The sequence below is a fragment of the Fukomys damarensis genome, unplaced genomic scaffold, assembly GCF_012274545.1.
Source record: "Fukomys damarensis isolate Sample0158 unplaced genomic scaffold, DMR_v1.0_HiC HiC_scaffold_8, whole genome shotgun sequence".
Lineage (NCBI taxonomy): Eukaryota > Metazoa > Chordata > Mammalia > Rodentia > Bathyergidae > Fukomys > Fukomys damarensis.
Window position 1 is genome coordinate 1332710 of NW_022900920.1, and position 10898 is coordinate 1343607.

General features: G+C 39.8%; 1 protein-coding gene across 4 annotated transcripts in view; it reads right to left on the bottom strand.

Annotated features, from left to right (window-relative positions):
- Positions 1-10898, bottom strand: part of Pik3ap1 (phosphoinositide-3-kinase adaptor protein 1) — a 119269-nt gene that overhangs the window by 52760 nt on the left and 55611 nt on the right. For all 4 annotated transcript variants that reach the window (XM_010618119.2, XM_010618118.2, XM_010618121.2 and 1 more), the window contains 4 exons: positions 4911-5038; positions 1933-2077; positions 1074-1216; positions 590-722 (listed from right to left, as the gene is read on the bottom strand). In XM_010618119.2, the coding sequence (XP_010616421.1) occupies positions 590-722; positions 1074-1216; positions 1933-2077; positions 4911-5038 (549 nt within the window). The remainder of the gene's footprint in view (positions 1-589; positions 723-1073; positions 1217-1932; positions 2078-4910; positions 5039-10898) is intronic.

Consider the following 10898-nt stretch of genomic DNA (forward strand, 5'->3'; position numbering starts at 1 on the left):
CTTTTTTTTTTTTTTTTTTTTTTTTTTACTACCAGGAATCTGACTCAGGATCCTCAGCTTGCAAGGCAGGCGTGGTGCCACTGAGCTAAATCCCTAGCCCCATCATCATTTTAGACTCTACTACTTCTACCAAAAAAAAAGTGCTATAAAACAGTATGCTGTGTTATGCTGGCAGCAGCCTCACATACCCTGTTTACTGAATCTCTTGGTTGCATCACTTTCTCTTGTGCTTAGTTTAATTTTGTTCATCTTGGCCCTGGGAGCAATCGGCTGTGCCATATGTGTACATATTGTGTGTACACACATATACACCACACATATACATACAGATATAGCGCCTAGGTTTGTATGAACCCACTCTGCAAGGCCCATACAATAATGAAATCACCTAACTATGTATTTCTCAGAGGACAGCCCCAACGTCAAGCAGTGTATGACTATATTCAGATTTGCAACTGAGAAGAATCTGACCACACGGTGAAGCATGAGTTCGTCTCCAAAGGTGGGTTGCAGAGTACAGTGCTGACTGGAGCTGAAACCAGCAGGCTGGGACTGGCCCACTGAGGGTCTCGTTTGACTGCTGACTTACTTGTCATCATATCTTCCTCTTCCAGCTGGTTGATTCCAAAAAGGTGCAGTCCACTTGCAGGGATGTTGTTTTTCAGGGACTCTGTTAGCAGTTTATCAAGAGTTTCTGTGTTGTAGGGCACAATTTTAAAGGCCTGAATAGAAAAAGACAGATTTTATTTATTTGTTTTCATTGAGTTTATTGGTACATTTTAGGCACACAATACAGTTACAGTCATCACTGGGATCTTGTACCTTCACATGACAGATCTTGGGTCTTGTATTTTCCCCCTTCCCCTGCCCTCCCTTCACCCCCTTCACCCTTCCCAGAAGGGTAGGAGAAAGGAAATAAGGGAAAAGAAAAAATATGAAAAAAATGGAACAAAGTCTTTGTAAAAAGATAGATTTTAAATCAGGCTATTTCCCGCCCAGCAGATTCAAGGCCGAAAAGCTACAAGCAAAAGTTACCTTCCCAGAAAGTTCAGGTCTCCATTCAGCACCCTTACCTGACACATGAACTCCACAGGATTTGCAGCATTAGACAGTAAATTCCCAATTTCTTCCATGTCTGTATAATAGCTGATAATGGTTTCACATACCACTAAATCCCCAGAATATATCTTCAGACAAACATTCCCAGATGAAAGATCTGAACAGAAGGAAAGATACTATAGAATGCCCAGGAAGAGTAACGTGATCATGGCCAGGCATGTTCCAGCTGAACGGTGAAGAAATGAACTGAAAAAGCCCTTGGGGGTGAGCTGGGGAGGAGAGGAAGTATAAGGTGTGTGACCAGCACATACGGGACCTGAAGTCACAGAGATGATCTTCCTCGGGTCTGCCATTTCATTTGTGAAGGATTTTAGTCTATTTTGTTTACTACTGTAGGCCTAGTGCTCAAGGAGCAGGAAGAAAATCTGGCTTTAAAGCACTTTATACAAAGGCCAGCGGTTGCTGAATGTGAGGGATTCTGAGAGAGGACACTGTGTTTCTACCACTCTGAGCCCCTAGAATCAGCCGACTTGCTCTACTGTTGCCACTGCTACGTGCTCTCCCTGGGGTAGAATTCTACACCACCGGAAGGGGTTTTGAAGGGGAAAGAAAAAATTAAAAATACACCAACCACAAAGACTCAATTCACAAAAGAGGAAATAAAACAAGTAGAGAATATGGAAAAATATTCAAACTCACTAGTAATCAAGGAGATACAAATTAAAATAATGACCACTTTTTATAAACATCAAATTAGCAAAACTATTTAAAGTGGCAATGCCTAGTGTTGGTTAATAGCAAATAAACCGTAGAGTAATAATATTTCAGCAGCAATTAAGCATGACGTGATCCTATTACCTCAGGACTACTTACCAGGAGCCCTCACAGACACTGTGTATTCATTCTCCAGCATGGCTTCTACCCTTACAGAGGGGGAATCCTCAGGAGAAAATTCTGCCTCTGTTGCCACCCTCTCATCCAACTTACATCTCACAATGACGTAGACCGTAGTTTCTGCCTGGAACAGGAGAGAGACATGGGTCATGGTCTCCTCCCCTTCCTGGATACCTAAGGACGATGAGCCAGAGGGTCCCCAGCACTCTAGAGTCTCCTCACTAGAGAAAGCTGGGGTGCAGGTAGGACAGGGCCAGGCCGGCAGGTGGTCAGGGAACTGTTAACTATCATTCCAAAAAAACAAGATGGGCAGGGATTTAGCTCAGTGGTCCTGCCGCCTGCCTTGCAAGCACAAGGACCTGAGTTCGATACCCAATACCAAAAAAAACAAAACAAAACAAAACAAAAAAACCCCACCAAGTTATCAAAGACAAAAGTAAACCTTTCTAAACTTTACAGTAATTTGATGAAATTGATTTATGTCTATTGCTTTTAATAATTCTTTGGACCTAGGATTTATATATTATATGTATATAGCATTTCTCTCTTTTTTTTTTTTTTGGTACCAGGGAATGAAACTCAGGACCCTGTGCTTGCAAGGAAGGTGACAGCAGAACCACTGAGCTAAATCCCTGACCCCCATTTCTTTGTTTGTAAAATAAAATAATTACATCATTGAAGAAACATATTATTTTTACAAGTCCTTCTCCACAGATATATATATTATATATTACATAATAATTAAACACACACACACACACACACACACACACACACACACGTTTTTTTTCGTACCAAGGATCGAACTCGGGACCTTGCACTTGAGGTGTAGGCGGCAGAACCACTGAGCTAAATCCCTGCCCACCCCACCCCCACAGATATTTTGAAAAGTGTTGCTCTAGAGTAGCCTTGCTACTCCATGTGGGGCTAAGGGACCAGCAGGATTTGGCACCCAGAGGATCATGAATTTGAGATCAGCCTGGGAAACTTCGTGAAATCCTGTCTCAAAATGAAAAATTTTTAAAAAGGAGTGGGATATATAGCTCAATGGTAAAGTGCTTGGCTAGCATGCAGGAGGCCTTAGGTTCGATACCCAGGGCAGAAAAGAAAAAAGGAAAAGAAAGGAAGAGAGAGGAAAATGGAGGCTATCAGGGCCCTTCTGGAGCACTGACTCAGCGTCTGTGTTTTCCCAAGATACCCATATAACTCCTATGCATCCTACAGAGTATGAGGTCCTAGCTTAAGCCATCTGGGGCTCTGTTCCTCACACTGCTTGGGAGGGGGGCAAAAATAACTTACCAAAGGATTAATTTTCCCAAAATCAAGCAACCTGGGTAGCAATTTTACCTTGCTGTAAAAATCTCACCCTGAGCCTGCCAAATAGATTTACAGGTTGAGCTTCTCTAATCCAAAAATCCAAAATCTGATGTGCTCCAAAATGTGAAACTTTTTGAGCACCACCATGATGCTGCAAGTGGAAAATTCCACATAAACAGCCAGGAGGGAGGCCAAGGATTTAGCTCAGTGGCACCGTAAATGCAAGGTCCTGAGTTCAATCCCCAGTACCCCAAAAAACAAACAGCCAGGAGGGGAGAAGGAATGAGCATCTGGAAAATCAGAGAAGTGAGTAAAGGGATTCTTGCTTTGATTCCAAGCAACCTCATATCCACAGGTTTTCTCGAGTGTGATCAGAGATGCATGGGGAAGCAGGAAGCAATACAGGGAGACTGAAGCTGAAATGTCTACACAAGCCTGGTTGAAAAGGAAAAGAAGCGAATGGGATGAGTGTAAGGTTAGGGAATAGTGAAGACCAAAAGACTGGAGAACACATGTCTTATGCAAAGGACTTCTCAGCCTCAGGCAGTCATCTCAAGCCTAATATTATCAGGTTTTCCGTCAAAGGACCTGGAAAGACAAATTTTTCTATTCCTTTTTTTTTTTTTTTTTTTTTTGAAACAAGGCCTCATTATGTTGTCCAGGATAGACTCAAACTCTTGGGCTCAAGTGATCCTCCTGCCTCAATCTTCGGACCAGTTGGGACCACAGGCACTTATCACCATGATAATTTATGCCTAACTCATAAAGCACTGTGAAATTCAAACCAAACATACCCATGGGTCAAACTGAGCCCAAAGAAGCATCTGACAAGTCCATGGGGGGAGCCTCTGCCCAATGTCTCATGGCCTCAGCTGTACAGAAAATCACTCAAAAGGACAATGAAGCTAGTTCCCGGACTTCCTATTGCCAAGGCCTTCAGGCCCTGTTGCTTCAAGGAGCCCACAGAGGCAAGCTTAGCATTGAGCTTATATCTGTGAAGAGATAATTTTGCTGCTCCAGACTATCATAGATGTCACATTTTTAACAAAAAAAGAATAAAATACTAATAACTAAGATAGAATTCAAATGACAGTGGCTTGTCTGCTGGACTAACACAAGTCACCTGTTAATATATGCCTGCCCCTAAACAATGCTAGTCATGTGATGTTTACACGTCTATCCAACACTTTATCAAGTGATGTTAGCTAGTGGGTTCTAGCTGTCAAGTTTCAAGGTATGCCCATGAGCTAGGCCATTGGCCAATTGATGGAGAAGCAACCTCTCTGCAGGCCCTACTTCCTCCACCCAGGGCTAGACCAGCAGGAAAGGATACAGAGCTCTAACTTCAGGGTTGACCTCAGGATCTGGTAATGTCTATGTCTGATGGTTTCCTGCATGTTATGTATCATTGATCCATGAAACAGAAGTTTTCATGATGACACATTTATTCCTGTACTTATTTCTCTTTGATTTAAAAGAGCTATATATGCCCAAGACCCAGGTAATGGGAAACCCCAAGGGAAGGCTATAACTATACTGAGGTACAACATGAGAACCTCACTCCCTTTACTGAAACAAAAGCATCTGTTTCAAAAGCCTGCGTTCTGCCATGAATCTCCCAGGCCCATAGGAGCGCCTACCCCACAGCGAATGCGGTCCGGCTGTACCACCATCAGGTTCCTGGAAGCCTCTGTCGTCGGTAGGCTCTGCTGCTTTGAGTGGCTCTCTTCTTCAGGCTCTGTGTCAGTCACTGAGTCACAGCCAGAATCTATGGGACAGAGGACACTACTGAATGGGAACAGAAAGAAGGAGAACTAGTGGGCAGGTCCTAGCCCACAAGAATCCCAAATATTAACACATAGGAAGTAGCTTTGAATATCAAACAAATCCACTTGAAGGGAGTGACTCAGGAAATCACAAAAGAGGACCCAATGGGAAAAGTCACTTGCCTTCTAAGCTTTAGGATACAGTGACAGCAAGAAGACAATAGTGAAGAGTAAGGATGGCAAGACTGGGCGGCAGCACTGAGCTTCTGGAAGCTTCACCTCAGGACTTCTTCCAAGGCTGAATGGTTGTTAGGAAAGGAAAGGTCAAAAAGGGACTGTCTACTCCAAGGTCATCCTTATAATTGAGTAAAGTCTGCTGTCCAAAAAGCCATAGCACCTCAGGGTCCTATCTGGCCTGAGTTCCCCCTCTCAGATTAGTGTAACTGGATTCTAGATCAGTACCACAATCAACACCTGCACTGAGAGAATTAGGACAGGCACACACTGAGAGAAATAGTACATGCACACACTGAGAGCAGGTGAGCACAGGTGTGCAGATGAATGGGATATGGCATAGATGAGATGACACTGAGAGCCTATAAAGCTCTTGGAAGCAGCAGAGAGGCCCAGCCTCCTGGGTGCCAACACAGCTGTGTCCACGCCACCCCCCACATGCAAACAAGAGAAAGAGGGCCTCTCAGAGGATCCTAGATGAAAACTGAAGCCCACTGGAAAAATGAAGCAAATATCTGCAATAAAGGCACATCAGACTGCCATAGTTGGAAAATCAGATTGCCTCAGAGTCATTAGAGACTCAAAACCTAAAGACTTGCTACATCTGGAAGATCGAAGTATTAACCCAGGAATTAAACCGACGGCTACCAACAACAAAAACAGAAATGAGAAGACATTTAAACAGTGTACAAATACAGGCTTCCAGCTCACCAAAGTTAAAAATTCTGGGGGAAATGAGATGGAAAAGTCCGACAGTCAAACATCTGGACACCGTGAACCGATAGCACAGGAAGTAACAAAACAGATAAATGAGGCTCTAGAAAAATTCAAAACAGAAATAATTTCCTGGATAACCACAGAGATGGTGAGAAGAATGAAAGACATGATTAGAGACTCTAGAAACAGATTTAAAAAATAAATGAGCTCAGGACCATGAAGGAAACCATGAATGCCCAGCATAGGAAAGAAATGGATACCTTGAATGCCCAACACAGGAAAAAAATGCAATCCATGAAACAGATTCAAACAGGTATACAAGAGACTAAAAATTCTATAGAAAGCATTAGCATCAGAATGAACTCATGTGAAAGATAGAATTTCAGATACAGAAGATAGGATTGTGGTCAGTGACCATGAAAAGAGAGATCTCTTAAACATAGTATGAATCATAAAAAAAATCAATTCAACAGCTCTTAGATGATGAAAAGAAGAATAATATAAGACTGATAGGAATCCATGAGGTAGCAGGATAAAGCACAATTGACATTTTAAAAAAAACTGTTCACAGAATTAATGACAGAAACTTCCCAAACAGAGGGGAAGAATTTGACATACAGATAAGTGAGGCATATAGGACTCCAAGTAGCCATGATCAAAAAAAATCTACACCTACACATATAATAATCAAGATCTTGGAAACCCAACAGAAGAACAAAATACTATAAGCAGAGAAAAGAAACAAATCACATGCAAAGGAAAGCCCATCAGAATCACAGCAGACTTTTCAACACAAACCCTCAGGTCAAGGACAGCCTGAAGAGAGGTATTTCAAGTCCTAAAAGAAAACAACCTCCAATCTAGACTGATATAAAACTATCTTTCAAAACTGATGGGAAAATAAGATACTTCCATGACAAAGAACACCTGAGAAATTTCATGAACAACAAACTGGCGCTCCAAACACTTTTAAACAACATACTGGAAAAAGAAATGAAGGCCACAGCTCCATAAGGGCCAACAGAGCAAATACAGCAGGCAAGGCAAGAAATTAAAGTGAAAGAGGGAAAAATAAAAAATAAAAGAACCAACAACAGGAAAATAACATGATAATGAAAAGTTGATATATAACAGTTATAACCACAATGTTAATGGCCTCACTTCACCAATCAAAAGAAACAGGCTGGCAGAATGGATTAAGAAGCAAAAGCCAACAATATACTGTATACAAGAAACCCACTTAATCCGCAAAGAAATTCATAGACTGAGAGTAAAAGGATGGAAAACAGTTCTCCATGTGACAGAAACCAGGAAAAAAATGGGGGTAGCTATCTTATTTGCAAACAGAGTAGATTTCAAACCAAAAATAATTAAGAGAGACAAAGAAGGCCACTATATTCTTGTAAAGGGAACAATACAAGAGGAAGAAATGACAATCATAAATATATATGCACTGAATACTAATGCCCCCAACTATACCAAACAAATACTAATGGATATGAAAAACCAAATAAGCACTAATACAATTGTAGTGGGGGACCTAAATACCCCACTGTCATAAATAGGCCGATCATCTAGACAAAAATCAACAACGAAATAACAAAACTGAACCAAGTCTTTAGACAAATGGATTTAGTAGATGTCTACAGAGTGTTCCACCACACAAAATCAGAATATACATTCTTTTCGGCTGCACATGAGTCATTCTCCAAAATAGACCAAATGCTAGCTCATAGAACATGCTTAAGTAAATGCAAAGGAATTGAAGTCATCCCCTGTATATTATCAGACCACAGTGCAATTAAGTTGGAGATCAATAGCATAAGAAACTGCAAGAACTTCACAAACACATGGAAATTAAATAACATGCTACTGAACAATCACTGGATCACAGAGGAAATTAAAGAAGAAATTAGACAGCTTCTACAATTAAATGATGATGCAATACAATATACAGGAATCTATGGGACACAATGAAAACAGTTCTACGGGAGAAATTCATAGTAGTAAACGTCCATACTAGGAAAACAGAGCTAGCTCAAATAAACCACCTAATGCTTAATCTTAAGCACCTAGAAAAATAAGAGCAAGACAAACTGAAAGCTCATACAAGGGAGGATATTATAAAGATCAGAGCAAAAAGTAATGCAATGGAGACTAAGAACAATATTAAAAAATCAATGAATCAAAGAGTTGGTTTTTCTAAAGAATAAATAAGATCAACAAACCTTTAACCAGCCTTATCAAAAAAGGGAAAGAAAAAGCTCAAGTTCATGCAATTAGGAATGAAAAACGTAGTCACAACAGATCCAGCAGAAATCCAGAGGATCATCAATACCTACTTCAAAAACCTGTACTCTAATAAAATGGAAAATACAGAAGAAATGGACAGATTCCTAGATATATGAACTTCCAAAGTTGAACAAAGAAGATATAAAGTCTAAACACCCCAATTACATTCTGTGAAACTGAAAATGTAATTAAAACATTACCAACAAAGAAAAGACCAGGTCCTGATGGATTCACTGCTGGATTCTATAAAACATGTAGAAAACCTCTGCCATTACTCTTTAAACTCTTTAGTGAAATAAAAAGGGAAGCAATACTTTCAAATTTATTCCCGGAAGCAAGTGTTACTTTGATTCCAAAACCAGGGAAAGACCTAACCAAAAAAGAGAACTACAGGCCAATCAATCTCCCTAATGAACACAGATTAAAAAAATCCTCAATGAGATACTGGCGAATAGAATACAGGAGATCATCAAGAAGATCATATACCCTAACCAAGTCAGATTTATCCCAGGGATGCAAGGATGGTCCAACATATGTAAATCAATAAATGTAATACACTAGATTAACAAAGTCAAGGACAAAAACCATATGATCATCTCAATAGATGCAGAAAAAGCATTTGACAAAAATCAACACCCACTCATGATAAAAACCCTACAGAAAGTTGGAATAGATGTTCTTTATCTCAACCTGATAAGGCTATGAAAAACCAACAGCCAATGTCATACTCAATGGTCAGAAATTGAAAGCCTCCTTGCTAAAATCAGGAACAAGACAAGGATGCCCACTATCACCACTCCTGTTCAATATAGTTCTAGAAACATTAGCCACAGCAATTAGACAAGAGAAAGAAATAAAAGGAATTAAAATAGGAAAGGAAGAAGTTAAACTGTCACTGTTTGCTGATGACATGATACTCTACAAACAAGACCCAAAAAACTCTGCTAAAAGACTTCTAGATTTAATTGACAGATTCCGTAGAGTAGCTAGATAAAAGTCAACACTCAAAAAACAATACACAAACAACAGGGTCATTGAGAGAGAAATTAGGGAAACAATTCCTTTCACAAAAACATCCAAAAGAATGAAATATCTAGGAATCAATCTAATGAAGGAGTCAAAAGAACTCTACACTGAAAATTGCAGCACTCTAAGGAAAGAGATTGAAGAGGATATAAGAAAATGGAAAGACATCCCTTGATCCTGGGTAGGAAGAACCAACATAGTAAAAATGGCCATACTTCCAAAACTGCTATACAGATATGATGCAATCCTGATTGAAAGCCCAACAGTGTATTTCACAGAACTTGAGAAAACAATCCAAATAATTCATTTGGAACCAGAAGAGACCTAGAATATCAAAAGCCATTCTATGCAACAGAGGCATGGCAGGAGGTATCACAATTCCCAATTTGAAACTATACTACAAAGCCACTGTGATAAAAACAGCATGGTAATGGCAAAGAAACAGACCTGAGGATCAATGGAATAGATTAGAAGATGCAGAAACAACACCAGACATACTCAACTACTTCATCTTTGACAAAGGAGTGAACCATCCTCACTGGAAGTAAGACAGCCTCTTTAATAAATGGTGTTGGAAAAACTGGGTTTCAACTTGCCAAAGATTAAAACTAGATCCTTATCTTTCACTATTCACTAAACTAAAATCCAAGTGGATTAAAGATCTAAATATCAAAACAGAAACACTAAACTTACTCGAAAATAAATTAGGTAGAACTCTCAAAGATATTGGCGTAGGAAAAGACTTTATGAACAAATCCTCAGCAGCACAGGAACTTGCACAAAGTATCAACAACCTCATTGGATCTCATTGTATTAAAAAGTTGTTGCAGTGCAATAGAAATCACTGTCAGAGCTAAGAGACAACCTACAAGGTAGGAAAAATTTTTGCCAGCTGCTCCTCAGATAAAGGACTCTTATCTAGAATATATAAAGAACTCAAAAAAATCAGACCCCCCCAAAGTTAAAGACTCAATTTAAAAATGGGCATCTGAAACGAACAGACATTTCTCAAACAACTAAAAGCAGCCAGTAAATATATGAAAAAATGTACCACATCACTGGTCATTAAAGAGATACAGATGAAAACAACACTGAGATTCCAGCTCACCCCACAAAGAATGGCTGCTATCAAGAAATCACACAATAACAAATGTTGGTGGGGTTGTGGGGAGAAAGGAATCCTTCTCCATTGTTGGTGGGAGTGCAGACTGGTGCAACCACTGTGGAAATCAATATGGAGATAACTCAAAGAATTAGGATTAGAGGTCCCATTAGACCCAGCTGTCCCACTGCTGGGTATCTTTCAAAAAAAAAATTAAAAGAATCATATATCTGTGATATATGCACACCCATGTTTATAGCAGAACAGTTTGTAATAGCTAACACTTGGAAACAACCCAAATGCCCATCAACTGGAGACTAGATAAAGATGTTGTTTTTCTATAAAATGGAATACTACTCAGCCACAAAGAATGAGAAACCAGGGCTGGGGATTTAGCTCAGTGGTGCCGCCACCTGCCTCACAAGCACAAGAACCCCAGTTTGATTCCCAGTACCAAAAAAAAAAAAAAAAAAAAAAAAAAAAAAAAAAAA